The sequence below is a fragment of the Malus sylvestris genome, chromosome 11, assembly GCF_916048215.2.
Source record: "Malus sylvestris chromosome 11, drMalSylv7.2, whole genome shotgun sequence".
Lineage (NCBI taxonomy): Eukaryota > Viridiplantae > Streptophyta > Magnoliopsida > Rosales > Rosaceae > Malus > Malus sylvestris.
The window spans coordinates 41,054,054-41,072,842 of record NC_062270.1 but is presented as its reverse complement, the minus strand read 5'-3'; the positions used below and the strand labels follow the sequence as shown (position 1 = coordinate 41,072,842).

Sequence of the window (18,789 nt, the reverse complement as noted above, 5' to 3'; positions counted from 1 at the left end):
AGAGCAATGATTGAATGGCAATGGATGATTAAAGATAATAATATGATAATTGATTTATCCATAACCCTCTGTCCGTACAAAATATTGCCTCGGTCACAAGTAAGTGCAGCCTTCTAGTTTTGGGTCAGCAACGTCAAGAACGTGTGGCCGGTCAGTCCTGTTAATCATAAACCAAACAAATTCGGCATCTATTCGTAACTCTGCTAATATGTAATGCATTTACTAAAACTATGGTAGGGGGTCGGGGGCGGGGGTATAATTTGCCAAAGTCAGTCGTGAATACTAGCGGGTGTGGGTGGTGTGAGGATGAGCCTCCCCCTCAAGGTGCAACAAGGAGTTATGCAGACACTCCAAGTCTTGTATGCACACCGTCTTCCTTGTGACTTCCCTTCTTACGTCCGCCAGTTGACGGCTTATCTCCAATCTCAAATCATAGTTAGCATTGCTTTGCTTGCTCCTCACTTCAGCGGAGGAGTCTCTTCCATGTAAATCAGCTGACCACTTGTGACCGTTCACCATCGTCTCATTCAATCTGACATCCATGGCCACAAAATACCAGAACTAAGCATGGGAAACTATTCATTAAAACAAAAACAATATCTCAAAACAATTAATAAGGTAAAAATTCTATCTAGTGGACCATCTAGACTTCAACAATTACTGTAATGCACTCTTCACTCTTCCATCCGAATACACACAAGCAAAAATACATGATATTATACATACAAAAATTCCAAGGAGAAAAGAGTATGACAGACACTCGTCGTATCTGTATGTGTCCAGTAGTTTCCAGATTAAAAATAGAAATGCAATGCTATTGATGAAGGTACAATGCAAACGCAATCAAGAAAAGAAATGTAAGTATTTTCTTACTTTTTTATTATCCTTTTTATGCCTGCCTTGTCTTTCACACTAAACAAGGCATCAACTGCATCTTCTTTTGTCCTCACAAGCCCCTCTAAGCTACCACAAGACGTGCACATTGAGTGCACTGCAGAGTCTGTTGTCTCCGAATTTATATTGGTAATTCTAATGGTAACTTCCTCTTCCTCCTCCGGTGGATCAATTGAACGACCAAAACTCCGTACAACAACCTCCCAATCCGAACCTGCTCTTTTGAAGCATGGGCATTAAATAATTATCCCGAAACCATGGAAAATGGAAAGGGACTATAGGGGTTATTCAACAGTTCAAGGGTAAACGACAAGGTATATGACATATTCGTAAAAGTGGGCAAGGCCTCTTTTAATAGGGAAGGTTGATTGCAGATATGTTCTCACTACAATAGTAACAGATGGGAAGGTCATATTTTTTTCAATGTATAAATAAATATTGTTGTTATTGTTGCAGCTGTCAATGTAGAATGAAATGGTTGGACAAAGTTACCCAGTCTTGAGGAATTATCTTTCAATCTGATGCGGCTTTCTGAAGGCATTCGAGAAGGTCTTTTCGTACGATTAGTTTTCTGCTTGAGATGGAATTTGTAAGAACACATGGCATGTTTCATTTCAGCAATATTCATGAAACCGCAAGCAGAGGTAATATATCTACAGTGCACATGCGTTCTGAGTAACAAAACCGAAGCCAAATGCAATCACACGCACACAAGACAGAGTAATGAATGTACGAGGTTGGGGCATTATGAACATACCAAATAAGGCTCAGGCTTCTCCGTCATCAACTTCAACGTCCGAGCATGAGTTGGAGCTTTAGGCATTGGGGAGCCCAATTCGGAGAAGGTGTCATCTTCAGAAGTTGAAGAATGAAAAGACCGGGGGAACGTTGTTATGCAAGATAAAGCCCTATTCCTCGCGGATAATGGGTTGATAGAAAAATCTATGGTGGCATGACATCTTCCATCGAAACAATAAGTTAATATATTTCAGAAGCTTCAAACAGAAACTGACAAGCTATGACTCAAGTAGAAAAGGCAGTGGAATTCAAATTCATCGTTGTGGTTGACACTTGACAGAAGTGAAAACGTCAAAAGTGAAAATTTCAATGTATAACAAGTGACGAATTTTGTGGAAACATACTCCCTTTGAACCTGACAATTCTGAGGAAGTAGAACTACATACATTGCTTAAACAGAAATTAGAAACCATGTCAACCATACAATCATTAAAGTTTTGCTATTCCCATATTATGTTTATTTACAGATTTGTCATTCAGAAAGTATGCATCAAATAATGCAACGCCACGCCTTGAAAAAGATTCATTAAAAATAAATAAATAAGGATTTAAAAAACTGAGGTCAGATTCGGAATAATTACCGAAGAAGCTTTGCTGCGAATGAAACGAGGAGCTCTTCGCCTGTAAAGTACGAAATGAATGTTTAGAAATCATAATCTATTCTATCGAGTTTTGAAGCCAAAGTAATAGCTAATGGCTGAGAGAGAGAGAGAGAGAGAGAGAGAGAGAGAGAAGCCTTTTTACCAGTGGTAGTGAAGGTTCCGATGCGATTTGGCTTCAACCTCAACATTCCCACTCGCTCCGCACTCCGCAGCCAACAGTGGAGTCGTCCACCGCCAGCAGCCGCGCTAAAGGCTAAAAGGGTGACCAGTTCCTTAAACTTGGGCTTTCTTATTTAAGACCTAGGTCAGTAGCCCATTCTCAATCTCCGAACGACATTGCCACAGTGAATCTAAGCCCACAATATGTTCTTAGGTTTTGCCCATAGAAAATTAAAATCAAAATTTAATTACTTTTTGTATGTTTAAAAGTGCTTTTAGACTATTAAATACTATCACATCGTTTAAAATAATTAAAAATATTTTTAGGGAAATGTTATTGGCACTCCAAAAATCTTATTCTACACTCCTCACAAGAGTATTTTTCTTTCTAAATATATAAAGTTTGGAGTGTAGAATGAGAAATTTGGAGTGCCAATAACAATTCTCTCTTTTTATATCAATAAAAATTCTTCTGATAGCAATTGGCAGAAGTTAAAAGCGCTTTCTAAAAGTATTTCTTGCATAAGAACTCAAAACACGCTCATAAAATACACATAAGCATTCCGATTTAGGGAGGGCCTCTACTAATGAGGCTTGTTTGGTATGTTGGATTAGATTAGAATAAATAACTCACTTTTGAAAGACTAAAAGAGAATTAGATATGAAGAAAACACATCTCTTCTAAGTTCTAACCCTACCAAATTGAAAATGACTAGAATGAATAAGTTTCATTCACGAGTAATTTATCTCTTATCTTTTATTTCTCTTCTCAACATACATTTTCATAAAGAGTCGTCCATTCTAATTCAATCATTCATTCCAAACGAGGCCAAAAGCATCTCAAATTGACCCGTCAAACAACCTTTAAGAGGTAGAAATCCTTCCTCTATAGTTATTTAACATAAAATATTAGGTCTTATAATTTTTAACTAATCATTTCATTTCATTTTGTCGATTCGTTTGTCTTTGAATTTGTTATTAAAGGTAGACAAGAGTCTTTGAATTTGTCACAAGACTTTATAAATTGGAAGACCAATAATATTTTGGACACGGACCATGAGCAAGCACTAAGCGGTAGTTGCGATCTTTTAAAAGGGAAGTGATTTTTGTAATTTCATAAATTATGTACACATCTGCTTAATTATGTTTATTAACAGAAGGGGAGAGTAGAAGAAAAAAGAAACGAGGATCACACGTCGTAGGACATGTGGTTATTATTTTCCTACAAAAATCTCTCGGAACACGGGTGGTATACCATATATTTTTATATATGTGGTGGGAAATTTTATTTTTTAAGTTATTAACTTTTCATCACACATATCCAATCATTTGTATAGTAACATGTGGTGTTCTACTCCGTGTACCCATCACATTGAAAAATCTCTGCTCTTATGATAGATGGAGATGTAGACTAAAGAAACCGTAGACACCGTCGTTTTTTCTTCTTGGGCCAAAAAAGGATCCTCGTCGGATCCCATGACCTCACCCATTTATCATATATCGTGCAGTCAGTTTTCGTTAAATACTATTCATATTTAATTTTAAATTTTGAAATAATTTTTTACCGTACGATATATGATGAACGGATAAGATCACAGAATCCCTAGAAAAAGGATCCGGTGAGGATCCTTTCCCTTCTTGGGCCCTCTCCCTTCTTGGGCCCTCTCCCTTCTTACCATCATGTCAACCTCCTTCAAAAGTGCCCAACACATTTAATTGTAATACATAAAAAGGAAAGATCTGGCAATTGTTGTTGGTATCCTCAGTAGTCACCACTCTTGTCTTGAACGTATATGCAGTGAGAATGCACGCATGAACGCACATCTGGTCGATGTTGCCTTGCCTGTTTCTCCTAAATTACATTGGCCTGTTCACTCTTCATGCTCAACATATGTTAATCCACGATTTTGTTTTCATAAAATTGCCATTAATTAGAATGCGAACATTCAACTTGATCAAAATTATGTAACAATATATAGAGCAATACAAGATTCACATCATTCAATCACATGCAATAATACTCGTCTCAACATCTTGTAGATTTATTGTTCTGCATGTAAATTATTCTTGTCAAGTAGTGTCCCCACGGTTGCCTCTTTTAACGTACATTTGTGGTTCATCTTTTACCAAACACTACAAAAAAACATGGATTAGGTGACGGTATTTTTTGTGGCGTCTAAAAATTCATCACATTTGCTAAAATGAGCGAGGCTTTTTTAGAAATCATCACATAAAGATTTTCACAAACACCAAATTATTTTGCGTCACATAAACATTTTGAATTCATCACAAACTATTGGGCGGGAAATTTTACCGCCAAACGAAATGTTAATATGTGATGAAATTTTTACATTCATCACTTATATAAAGAGTAGGCCACGTAATAGTCAATTCATCACTTATAATATTAAAAGTAAAAATTAAAAATATTGAAATAATAATGTCAAAACTCCCAAATTGTAAAACCTAATAACCTATTTTGTTTTCCCTAAAAAATAATAACCTATTTCGTTCTGTTCTCTCACCCCATCTCTTTCAGCTCCCCTTGGTTCTACTCTCTCACCCCGCCTCGCCGACCAGCCACCTGGTGGTTGCCATCAATGGCGACCACATACCACCTCTCATTCGTCTCTCTCCCTCGGCCTCTCAATTGACAACAAGGTACTTATTTATTTAATTGTTTTTGGATTTTCTTCTTCAATCAGTCTTTGTTTGCCAAGCTTAGACACCTAGTTATCAATTTCCCTTCTCCTTTGAAAATCAATGAATAATGGTTGTTATTTTTCTATTTTCTCTTTGAAATGTCGTTGATGGCCATCTGTGAACATTATCATTTGTTAAATTGTAATTTTCTTATTTCTAATTTAGTTAGAACACAATTATTGCAGCTATTTAAGCTATTGATTAGTTGCATAGTTAATTCTCTGAGGTAGGATAAAAACTACAACATCTCAGCTATAGCACAAATCCACTTCTAAAAAAAAAAACTATCATGTCCTACTACACCATAACAAATAAGAACAAAAGGGGGCAAACAGAAGAACTGAACAAAAGAAAAAGAAGAGGAGGAATAGTTTTTGGTAGATGAAGAAGATTATACTAGTTGCAATATTCGAAAAAAAAAAAAAAAAAACTGGAACTACTCCATTTTTCGTGTAACTATTTTTTCAACATGTAGACTACCACAGAGTAAATTTGTGGAAATTTTAAGTTTGTTTGAATGTATTTTTCATAGATTTATTGAATGTACAAGGGGGGGATATATAATGAGGTAGAAGGTTACACGCAACCCTACCTTGGCAAATCCTACTAACCCGATAAACCCTAAAGCTGTCACTCATTAAATTAAGGGAGTGCAGCAAGTAGCTACCACACAACTATCAACAAGTCATCTAGATGTCAATCTTTCTCAAATTAAGGGATTAGACTTAATAGAGAATCCCATGGAAAGAGGAAACATAAAATCTGGTAGCATCAGTCACCCCATATCGTCTAATATTCATATGCAGCATCAATTATATGCAGCATCAGCCACTCAGTATGCAGCATCAGTCACCCCATATCGTCTAATAAAATTCTCAAACAAAATAATATTTTGTTAACTAATTTGAGTTTGATTGAATTGATTAAATTTTGGTGTTTGTTAGTTCAGGTACAAGTACAATTTTAGTATTATGTACGATTCTAAAATCTAGATGACCCTTCGCATTCTTTAGAGGGTTTCCTATTCTATTTATCACTGAAACACCTTTTGTCATGGTACTCTTCCTCTTTCCCACACATTTATTTACCTATCTATTAAGTGCAATGCTTTTAGCACTTCAAACTAAGTATTTTACAATTTTTATACACGCAATATATGTATCGTCAAAAGTTAAACATGAGAGTGCCAACGGCGCTGTGCCGTTGCCCTTCTGTAATTGGTTTATTATGTGATTTGGTGCATTGTATTGCAGGCTACATGGGGTGTTTTTGAAAATCTCAAGGAACTAGAACAATGAGGGCTGAATTTGGCTTTGCCACTTTCTTGAACGTATTTCATTTTTAGGGTGTTGGACATGCATTATGCAAGCTTAAATTTAGATTTCATGTTCCCCATCTTTTTAACCTGCCAAGTTTGGGATCGGATTGGATTTTACATCATAGTCACTTGTTGGAGCAAAATGTAGTTTAACATTGGCATGCTAAGAGATTTAGATATTCTACCCAAAGTACCTTCAAGTGCTTTACAATGGAGGAAGAGAACAAAAGATTTGAATTAATTTGTAATTGATGGGATATAGAAAGCCAAAATCATTTGTTGGGAGGATAGGAAACTAGAACTAGTAAATTGATTGAACATCTACAGTTGGTTAGTCAACTTTTAAAATTTCTATATTATGCTCTGATGCAGATTTACTTTTGTTGTATGAAATTCTTATACTTTCTTGATTTTCAGGATTAAAGGTGCTCAAGCTTGAGATTAGTTAAGTACAAGACCAAAGTTTCAAGTGCGTATGTTGTATTTAATACTTGCAATTTAACATGACATAGTATTCATGCTACCTCTAGTCAAAAGTATTATTGCATCTGAATAGTAATGATGAATATGAAGTATTGTGCATGTATATGCTGAAAGCATGCTAGTTTTTCATATCATATTATATGTCTGTCTAAACAATTTTACATATATTTTATTATGCCAACCTATTGAAATGTGTCAGAATGTGCAGCTCAATAATAGGACTAAAAGTGATTTGACTTCAATTCATGGATAGACAATGGATTTGTAGTTTGGTGAGCTTACGACGATGATGATAAAGTGATTATGATTGATGACTGTGGTGAGATATGTGCATTATAAATTAATTCATATCCTACAATAGTAATCCATTGGCCTATAATTTTACAAATAGTCATTATAAGTATAATGGTTTGTATATATTAACATTTTAGTCTGTGTTAGTTACTTTTCCCTTTCATATTTTAGATGACAGCTTCTACGTAGTGAGGAAAGAGGGTGAAATAGGTGAGGGATCCCTTACCTCCTCCTCCAATTGATGCACTTGCACCTCCTCCGCCACCACCTTCTCCACAAAGACAAGAACGGCCAGCGGATCAATGATGTTGCTTTAGACAAATAGATAAGTCATTCAGTCATTCATGGGCTTATCATTTTTTTCCATTTCAAGAGAGTTGGAGAGTCAAAATTCACATTTGACAAGATACAACTTAGAAAGCACAAATAAGGTGAACATGCAAGATTGACTTCAAGAAAAAAACTTGATATAACTAGCTAGAAGCTGAAAGGACCCCTTATGAATTAAATTACATTTGAATTCCTAATAAGTTTATGTTTCTCTTCGTTTTGTTTGCCCACCAATATATCCTTATGATATTTGTTTGTACCATACTTGACCAATCCCGAAACTACCGAGCACCGGCCAACGCTATACTGTCAAGGACCCAGAAGAGTTCCCCTCCGACCAGGAGGCCAATCACTACTCGACACGTGTCAAGATTAGAAGCCAATCAGAGCGCAGCACGTGTCAACATCAAGAACCAATCATAACATGACACATGTCAATGTGACAAAGCTACAAGTTTTTCTATAAATAGGGGTCATTCCCCCACAATATTGCCTAATGCCATTTGTGTTAAATCATTCACAAGAACTCACTAAATTGAGAGCTTGATCCTTTGTACTTGTGTAAGCCCTTCACTACTAATAAGAACTCCTCTACTCCGTGGACGTAGCCAATCTGGGTGAACCACGTACATCCTGTGTTTGCTTCTCTGTCTCTATTCATTTACGTACTTATCCTCACTAGTGACCGAAGCAACCAAGCGAATGTCACAAAACCTGACACTTTCTGTTGTACCAAAGTCTTCGCTGATTTTGTGCATCAACATTTGGCGCCGTCTGTGGGAACGACACTTATTCCTACTCTCTTCAGCTGTGTCAAGCTGGTTTCTATCATTCGTACACTTTCTTTTGATCAGGCATCCCTCTCCAACATGGGAAGCGAAGGAAGCCACAGCACACAGAATGACACCCCCCTTGCACATAGTGCGAAACAACGAAAGAAGGAAGGAAAACGAGTTCTTCTTCAAGCTAAAGTCGATGAGTTGGAAGCTCAGAACAACAAGATAGCAATGAGGAATGAGGTCCTCCAGGAGCAATATGAGAAGCTCTTCGAGACACTCCACGAAGCTAGGCAAGCTCAGACACGCGAGCTTGTTGCCCCCGTGGAAGTCAACCATCAACTGGGTGCCCTCCAACATGGAGGGTCACATGCATTCGACATAGATATCCCTGATAGGGAACAGATTACCCCTCGACTTGATAATCAACATGAGGCTTCTCTTAACCCAGTTGCTTCGACCCGAACCATGAGAAGTGGAGGGAGACACCTCTTTGCTGAAGGGGCAGAAGGATCGAAAGCCGTCTTTCGCGATTGTCGGGATTTCCTGAAGCAACGTCGAGAGAATTCCATCCATATAAGCTCAAAGATCAATGACCCAAGGATTTCTGAGAGACTCGGTCCCCTGCCACGGCCCGAGCCGGCCACCAATTTGGGGAAGGGGCAACAAGTCCTAGAGAGACATGAGGGTACAGGGGACTCAGAGGTGTTCCGACAGACATACCCTGGAAGCCAGTACAACGAGTCCAGGGAAAAATCACATGCCCTTGATCAAACCTTCCTAATTCCAAGAGGAGATGGAGATTTACGAAAGAAAGCTCCAGTGGCACATAACTCCGCTCAGGACCCCCTTGTCCTACAACTTATTGAGGAAGTAAACAAGTTGAAGGCTGAACGTCAGGCTGAAATACTTGACTGGAACCAACCCAGGCCTGGCCCTCTTACAAGGAGGATCCTCAACACCCCCCTTCAAGCAAAGACAAAGCAAAAGCTTGGCTTGCAACTTTATACTGGAAAAGAGGACCCGATTGAGCACCTTAACCTCTTTGAGTCCACCATGGCATACCGGATGCACACCGACGAAGAGCGATGTCTTCTCTTCCCCTCCACCCTCTCTAGTGGAGCTCTAAATTGGTATTGTCGTCTTACACCTGAGACGGTAGACTCATTTGAGGAATTGAGGAAACTATTTGTTTCCCAACACATTTTCCAAACCGATCGCTTGCACTCTGCAGATGACTTGTACACTATCCGCCAGAAGCCAGACGAGTCATTACGTATGTATGCTGGCCGCTTCAGCCATGAATACTCCCGGTGTGCCGAGGCAGACGACAAGACTACCCTCAAAGCCTTCACGGCAGGCCTACGTGATTGTTTCTTTAAATACATGATCAATGCCAATACTTGGAAGACTTACTCTGAGGTGATGGCGCAGGCTTATAACCATGCCTCCGCCGAGGCAAAGACATATCAGGAGAAACCCCTTACAACCATCCTTTATCAACAAGTGGGAGGTGGAAGCCAGACTCACCTAAATGAGAAGACCTCGACTTTCCAAACAGCAGTGGCACCTCCCCATGCCTTGCATAATGCTTCACCGAATCAACAGACATATCAATTTCAAGGCAAGAGGAAAGATTTCCATCCTCACCACTCTCCTTTCAGTAAAAAGAGTAAGGGACACTATCCCGATAACCAAGGGTATCGCCACAATAACGCTCGCCCCCAGGCAGTCAATGCAGTGGGTCAAACCCGCGTCAAGATACCCCCTACCCCAAGGTATGAGACATACACGCCCTTGAATGCCACATGCGCGGCCATTTACCCCAGCATAGCTCACCTGATACCAAAGCCAAAGCCGAGGCACCCAGATTACACGCCCCCGAATAACGCGGGCATGTTTTGTTGCTACCATGAGCATAACGGCCATGATAGCGAGAAATGTATCATCCTCCGTGATCGTATTGAAGCTTTGGCACGAGAAGGAAAAATTGATCAATTCCTCCTTCACCCTCAAAGGGATAACCGTAACCAACGCCAGGTGAATGTCATATATTCCATAAGCGGTGGCACACCCATATCTGAATCTTCCAATAGGGCCATGAAAAACAGTGAACGAATTCTGAGGCCTGGTCACCAAGTGTTTCACGTGGAAGACATCAGGGGAGGGAAGTATCAAAAGCCTAACTGGGATCCGATATGTTTCTACCCTGAGGAAGAAAGAGGCATCATCTACCCTCATAACGACCCATTGATCGTGGAGGCTCACATAGCCAACTTTGATGTTCGACGAATCCTCGTAGACACAGGGGCTTCGGTCAATATCATGTTTGCCGAAGCTTTCAGGGCACTCAGTGTAGCTGAACACTTGCTCGATCGCTCGATTTCTCCTCTGATAAGCTTCTCCGGTGATATCGTGCAACCCTTAGGGAGCATACATTTACCCTTTACTATTGGTACAGGCCCTTACACGGCTACCATTACCACTAACTTCCTAGTGGTTGACTGCCCAACGGCATACAATGTCATCTTTGGGCGCACAGGCATCAATGATCTCAAGGCTATGGTATCCACGCATATGCTGTTGATAAAATTTCCAACCCCCCATGGCAACGGCTACATCAGAGGAGATCAGCTTAGTGCACGATCATGTTACAACACTTCAGTTAAGCAACAACACTTGCCCGGACCCAAGGAAACCCTGTCTGTACATGACCAAGTCACAAAGACCAGCCTAGATGAAGCGAACTTGGATCTTCCTGATAGCAACAATCAACCCGATGATCCTCGAGATGACTCTTTCACCCAGCAAGCCCAACCTGCTGAAGAGTTGGAGAAGGTACCTATCTCAAGAGATTATCCAGATCGCATGGTGAAGATTGGCACCACATTGTCACCACCCCTTCGGTTAGCATTGATATCTTTTTTGAAAGAGAACACTGAAGTCTTCGCCTGGTCATACGAGGACATGCCAGGCATCTCTCCCGATGTCATCTGTCATCGTTTGAGTATTGACCCCAAGATCAAGCCGGTGAGACAGAAGCGAATATCTTATGACGCTAAACGATACGAGGCAATGAAAGCAGAAGTTGAAAAACTCAAAGGCATAGGCTTTGTCCGCGAAGTCAATTACCCGACATGGGTAGCAAATGTGGTCCTTGTTAGGAAAAATCCGACCAAAGAAAGTCTTTCGCTTCAAAAGGTCTTGTGGAGGATGTGTGTTAACTACACCGACCTAAACAAAGGGTGTCCGAAAGATAGTTTCCCTCTTCCTCTTATTGACAGGCTTATAGACTCTACGGCAGGGTGTGAGCTATTGAGCTTTATGGACGCTTATTCAGGATACAACCAAATCCTCATGAACCCCTCAGACCAAGAACACACGGCCTTCACTACTGACAGGGGACTATATTGCTATAAAGTCATGCCTTTCGGCCTAAAGAATGCAGGAGCAACTTATCAGAGACTGGTCAATTCAATGTTCGCCGAACAAATTGGGAAGAACATGGAAGTTTACGTTGATGATATGCTAGTCAAAAGCAAACATGCTGACCAACACATCACCGACCTATCTGAAACTTTCACCATTCTAAAGAGGTATCGAATGAGGTTGAACCCCAACAAATGTGCCTTCGGCGTGGGCTCTGGCAAATTCTTAGGCTTCATGATTAGCCAACGAGGCATTGAAGCTAACCCTGAAAAGATCAAAGCAATCCTCGACATGAAAGAGCCAATAACTTCAAAAGACATCCAAAGCCTTACTGGCAAGGTGGCAGCCTTAACCAGATTCATCTCTAAGGCCACAGACAAATGTGCTCCCTTTTTTAAAGCACTTAAGGGAAGTAGGAAGTACATTACATGGACTGATGAATGTGCCGAGGCATTCAAAAACCTCAAGGAGTACATGAGTAAAGCCCCTCTACTCTCCAAGCCCGAGGTAGGAGACATTCTCATTATCTACCTATCGGTATCAGCTTCAGCCGTAAGTTCCGTTCTCATTCGAAAGGATGGGAATATTGAGCGACCTGTCTACTACGCTAGCAAAGCCTTACAAGATGCGGAGACACGGTACTCTAACATTGAGAAATTGGCTCTGGCATTGGTCATGTCTGCTCGAAAACTCCGCCCTTACTTCCAAGCGCACTCCATCATCGTGCTTACCAATTATCCTCTTCGACAGATACTCCAAAGTCCTGACACTTCAGGGCGAATGATCAAATGGGCAATAGCGTTGGGTGAGTTTGACATCTCCTACCAACCAAAGCCAGCTGAGAAGGGCCAAGCAGTAGCAGATTTCATCGCCGACTTCACATATCCTGTTGACATTGCTTCTACACCTGAAGAAGTAGCTTCATTACCATCGGAAGCTCAGAAAGTAGAATCAACGACCTCAGCATGGAGTCTGTATGTTGATGGCTCATCCAACCAACAGGGCTGTGGAGCGGGACTAGTCTTGACTACGCCCGACAAAGTAGCAATGGAGTATGCTCTTTGTTTCAAATTCAAGGCATCAAACAATGAGGCCGAGTATGAAGCCCTTCTAGCAGGATTACGTTTGGCCAAACACCTCGGGGTTAAACAAATTGATATTTTCAGTGACTCCCAATTAGTGGTCAACCAGGTTACCAACAACTTTGATGCTAAGGACAGCTCCATGGCAGCATATCTTGCGCAAACACAACTTTTGCTCAAGCACTTCCACTACTAGATCACCCAAGTTCCTCGAGCGGCAAACAGTCATGCAGACGCCCTGGCTCGCCTTGCCTCAGCTGTGGAAGACAAGATTGGAAGAAAAATTCATGTCGAACTGTTGGCAACACCAAGCACCATGGCCGCAGAAGTATGCAACTTACAACGGGGGGATAGTTGGATCACCCCGATCTATAATTTCCTTGCTCATGGCACCCTCCCAAATGATAAAGTCCAGGCTAAGCAAATTCGATACAAGTCTACCCGCTACCTGATCATCAATGATCAACTCTATAAGCGAGGTTTTAGCCTGCCATACTTAAGGTGTCTTACGCCTGCCGAGGCGGAAATCGTCCTTCGGGAAATACATGAGGGAGTCTGTGGAGATCATGCTGGATCTCGGTCCCTAGCACACAAGACTTTTCGCCAAGGATATTACTGGCCAACACTCCACCAGGATGCCATCAAAGTATCCCGCTCATGTGACAAATGTCAACGATATGCGGCTATTCCTCATTCCCCTCCAGAGCCTCTTACTCCTATGATCAGCCCTTGGCCCTTCGCCCAGTGGGGACTTGATTTGATCGGCCCAATGCCGGCAGGGAAGGGCAAAGTCTGTTACGCAGTCGTTGCAGTGGACTACTTCACAAAGTGGGCCGAAGTAGAACCTTTGGCAACCATTACTGAGGCAAAGATAGAAGACTTCGTGTGGAAGAACATCCTTTGTAGATTCGGCATTCCCAATGCGATAGTCACTGACAATGGGCGACAGTTCGACAACAAGAAGTTCAGGTTGTTCTGCTCTAAGTTCAACATCAACTTATGCTTTGCCTCTCCAGCTCATCCCCAGTCTAATGGACAAGTTGAGGCCATCAACAAAATAATCAAGCGCACTTTGAAAACCAGCTTGGACAAAGCTAAAGGCTGTTGGCCAGAATTTGTACCCCAAGTTCTTTGGTCATATCGCACTTCATATCGGACTTCAACAGGAGAAACTCCATTCTCACTTGCCTTTGGCACAGAGGCGGTTGTCCCTGTTGAGCTCGAGCAAGCAACATTCCGAGTCCAGAACTACATTCAAAGTGAAAATGACAAACAACTCACCCTCAACTTGGATTTAGTCGAGGAACACAGAAACCAAGCTCACTTGAGGAATGTCGCCTACAAGCAGCGCATCTCCAACTATTATGACTCTAGGGTCAAGCCTCGTTCTTTCAAAATAGGAGACTGGGTCTTAAAGAAAAGATTACTCTGCGACAGAGTCCCGAGTGAAGGCACACTTAGTCCAAACTGGGATGGACCGTATGAAGTCATTGGCATCAGTCGCCCTGGCTCTTACACACTTAGAAGCTCCGATAGCAAGACCCTTGGCCATCCATGGAACGCTGATCACTTGAAGTACTACTACAAATAGACTCACGATGTACAAGTGTTGAGCTATAGCCGTTCGGCATCCTATGTAATGAAGGCCATTTGGCAATGAATTCAATAAAGAGGTAATTTAGCCAACTCAACCCTCACTCTTTTACATTCATAGCAAGCGATGCCGGAACCCTTCTCAATCAGAAAGCAATCTGTCTTCCACAGTCACTACAAAACAAGCAAATGAAGACCGTGTCAAGCGCCAAAAAAAAAAAAAAAAAAAAAAACAACTTCATCCAAAAAGCTTCACCCGAAAAGCTTCACCTCCAAAGCTTCACCCACAAAGCTTCACCTAAAAAGCTTCACCTAAAAAGCTTCACCATCAAAGCTTCACCTAAAAAGCTTCACCCAAAAAGCTTCACCTAAAAAGCTTCACCCAAAAAGCTTCACCCGAAAAGCTTCACCTAAAAAGCTTCACCCAAAAAGCTTCACCCGAAAAGCTTCACCTAAAAAGCTTCACCCACAAAGCTTCACCTAAAAAGCTTCACCCAACAAGCTTCACCCGAAAAGCTTCACCTCCAAAGCTTCACCCACAAAGCTTCAACACCAAAGCTTCACCTACAAAGCTTCAACACAAAACCTTGCTCCAAATAAACAAATTTTGTTCACAAAACCCAAGATGCCCTTGAACTTGTACAAAAACACTTGGGTAAACATAAACATTTTTTGTTTTACACCCACAAGGGCCCAAAATTTTCCTTCTTATTTATTCACTTATATATGTTCCCAAACATATTATAATAGATCCAACAACAAGCCAAAGTCCCAAATTTCATAATGGACAAAAGTACAAGCAATTCATCAATAATGAAGGTGCTACAAAAATTGGAATCTGCCCCAAAATAGAAATCCAACCCAGGAGACTTTTTCTCTCTCTCCCTCTTCCGCCTCCTTTCATCTATCAAATTTCTGCAACCTCTGCTCTTCTCCAATGGAGCTGAATTTTGGACACCCTATAGTTCTTGAGCATATGAACAACTTTCAAGAAGGAACCATTTCTGTTTGAGCGACGGAAATTAAAGTGTTGAAGCTCCAAACATGATAGTCGGCTTCTTGCAGATTTCGAAGCTGTTGTGATGTTTCGAAGATCTGGAAATATTTAACCGTTAGTTCATCCTGAATTTTTGATATGTTATGAAAGAGTCGATGAGGAACAACTTCAATGAAGAAAGCATACCGATCTGAACAAGAGAAAATGGAGTTTCGAAGCTCACAACAAATCTGACGGGTTGACAGACAAATAATAACCAGTCATTCATCATACCTGAATTTCTTGAGTTATACAGCTCCGAGGGATCTCAAATTTGGATATGTTGTAGTTCACAAGCTGAGGAACAACTTCAATGAAGAAAGCATACCGATCTGAACAAGAGAAAATGGAGTTTCGAAGCTCACAACAAATCTGACGGGTTGACAGAAAAATAATAACCAGTCATTCATCATACCTGAGTTTCTTGAGTTATACAGCTCCGAGGGATCTCAAATTTGGATATGTTGTAGTTCACAAGCTGAGGAACAACTTCAATGAAGAAAGCATGCTGATCTGAGCAAGAGAAAATAGAGTTTCAAAGCTCACAACAAATCTGACGGGTTGACAGACAAATGATAAACAGTCACTCATCATACCTGGATTTCTGGAGTTGTACTGCTCCGATGGCTCTCCAATTTGGATATGTTGTAGTTAAGGAATTAACGAACAACTTTCATGAAGACAACTTTGTGATTCGACCTACAGATGATGGTGTTATGTTGAAAAACAATTCCGGTTGTTAGGGGAAATGAAAAACAATTCCACCAAAGAAACATCATTATGATGTTTCATCATTATGGTGTTTTCATCATTATGATGCTTTCATCATTGTGATGCTTCCATCATTGTGATGCTTCCATTATGATGTTAATGCACCAACGGTTACACCTTCTGCAATTCCACTTATTCGGGCCTAGCAACCTTCATAAACAAAATCTATGAAGAAAAAGTCCGGGGCTACCACTTAGAAAACAAAAGAATGAAGTTTTGGTACTTACGACATGGACTATTAGCAAGACACCTCATTCGTCAACTCCCTCGACTAGAGACTTGGGGGACTCCCACCATATGCTACTACGCCTTGGTACTCAAAAGTTCGTGACTACTCAGTGACTTGGATTTTTCAAGTCTCCAACCGAGAAGTTTTCCTCACTCGGGAAATTAAGGGAACACTACCTCAAACTACATGCTTCACTCACAAAGCTTCAACAATACAGGTTTCAACAAAAGCAAAAATTCAAAGAACTTTATGAAGAAGGCTTTGGTGTATTTAACACAATATGTTGAAATGAAGCAAAGCTTATTTATTAATATTTTCGATAAGCCACAAATATGTACATATACATGAGTCAAAATAAACAAACAAAAGGGAGCCTTCACAAAGGTTGCTTAGGGGAAGTCTCAGCAGTCGGTAGAGCCCCAGAAAGAGAAAGCACCGGAGGGTGGTTATCCGGAGCCTCAGTACTTGACAAAACCCCAGAAGGAGGAGGCATTGGAGGTTCATCATTTGAAGCTTCATTACCAGGTACAGCCCCAGAGGACGAAGGCAATAAATGCCTTTGGAACAAACCCACAAACCGCTGATGATCAAGTAAAACCTTACCATCAGATTCCTTCATCTGGTCAAGCTTCCTCTTCATGTTTGTAGCATAGTCATGGGCGAGCCGGTGCAACTGCTTATTCTCATGCTTGAGCCCTCTAATCTCCTGTTTGAGACTCATCACTTCAGCAGCCAATGATTCAACTTGGCGGGTTCTAGCAAATAGGCGTTGGGCCATATTAGACACAGAACCTGCACACTGAACACTAAGAGCCAGAGAGTCCTTAACAGCCAACTCATCAGACCGTTTGGAAAGTAGTCTATTATCTTTGGGAGTGAGAAGGTTCCTGGCCACCACTGCAGCGGTCATATCATTCTTCATCACAGAATCCCCAACGGTAAGAGGACCAGTAGGGGATATGAAGGATGGGCGCCATATGTTGTCTGGAGAAGGCGTGGCTGTCTCTTCTCCAAGGTTCAAGTCAAAACGACGGTCGGAGGGTCCAGACATTTTCAAATGTGTTGAAGAAGGAAGAGGTCAGACAAATCAAGATCTTAGAAGTGCAAGAAATGAGCTTCTACTGGTAGAGATTCAAGTGTGCTGTGGAACTTAATGCCAGCCTCTATAAAAATCTGCACTCGACGGAGCTTCAGAAATCGAAGAGGCGTTTGCTTTCTCAAAAGCTGGGCTGCTCAGAGACCACGAGGGCCGATCTCAGAAATCGAAGAGGCGTTTGCTTTCTCAAAAGCTGGGCTGCTCAGAGACCACGAGGGCCGATCTCAGAAATCGAAGAAGCACCTGCTTTTTCAGCCTCGTCAGCACCTGTCACATGCACACTCAGCTTTGCGGAAATTACGGGCAATCTGTCGAAGATTTCTGGTGAAGTAGAAAGCACGTGAATCTTACTGTTCAATCACCGCTCTCCATATGCACCATCAACTCCTCGGGTACCACATATAACTTTGTCAAAGATCTCTGACAAAGTTTAGGCACGAGAATTTCGAAGTTCCAGCTACCCTACTATTACCCATAAGGGTAAAGGAACAGCACCACTGCTTGACAACTGGAAAGTCCCTATGTGTGTCGACCTCCGGGTTTTGCGGCAAGACAGGTTGGCAAGAACGTCCAACCTTTACTCACATTCGAGAAAAGACTCCCAACATAATTACTTTCTAAAAAACCGGAGTAGCACCGCTTTCCGAATCTCGAGAGTCAGATCCTCGACGGGATTGCTTGTTCGAAAACCGAAGAGGCACAACTCTCAGAACTTCGAGAGCCAGATTTCCTTAGATAAAGCTTGTCTGTAATCTTCACACGTAACATCAGCTTTCCAGATACCACATACCACTTTTTCAAAGTGCTCTGACAAAATTAAAACACGTGAAGCTGGCAGCTCCCACTACATTGCTGTGACCAAGAAGGGTAAAGGAATAGCATTACTACTTGTTATTGGGAAATCCCTATATACATTGACCTCCCTCCTCAACGGACAGGCAAACCTGCAAAAATGCTCAACCCTTTCTCGCATTCGAAAAGGCACCCTCAACATAACCTCTCGAAATACTCAGCTTTATTTCCCCCCGATAATACCTCAGCAAATAAGCCACACCAAGAACAAGAGTATCTCATATCATCAGGGTCGAAAGCAAGAGTATCCCATATCATGCTTTCTCCCTATCTTTGTCTTTGTCCTTGTCCACACCTGCAGGACAAGGAGAAAGAGAGCAGTCAGTCGGAACCTGAAATCAAAC

General features: G+C 41.3%; 1 protein-coding gene across 1 annotated transcript; it reads right to left on the bottom strand.

Annotated features, from left to right (window-relative positions):
- Positions 1-28: 28 nt before the first annotated feature.
- Positions 29-2,585, bottom strand: LOC126589570 (uncharacterized). The gene is made up of 6 exons (XM_050254898.1): positions 2,437-2,585; positions 2,274-2,313; positions 1,652-1,853; positions 1,387-1,465; positions 874-1,108; positions 29-532 (listed from the first exon to the last, which is right to left on the bottom strand). Exons 1-6 carry the CDS (start codon positions 2,480-2,482, stop codon positions 283-285), a joined length of 852 nt encoding a protein of 283 aa, XP_050110855.1. The 5' UTR covers positions 2,483-2,585; the 3' UTR covers positions 29-282.
- Positions 2,586-18,789: the final 16,204 nt, after the last annotated feature.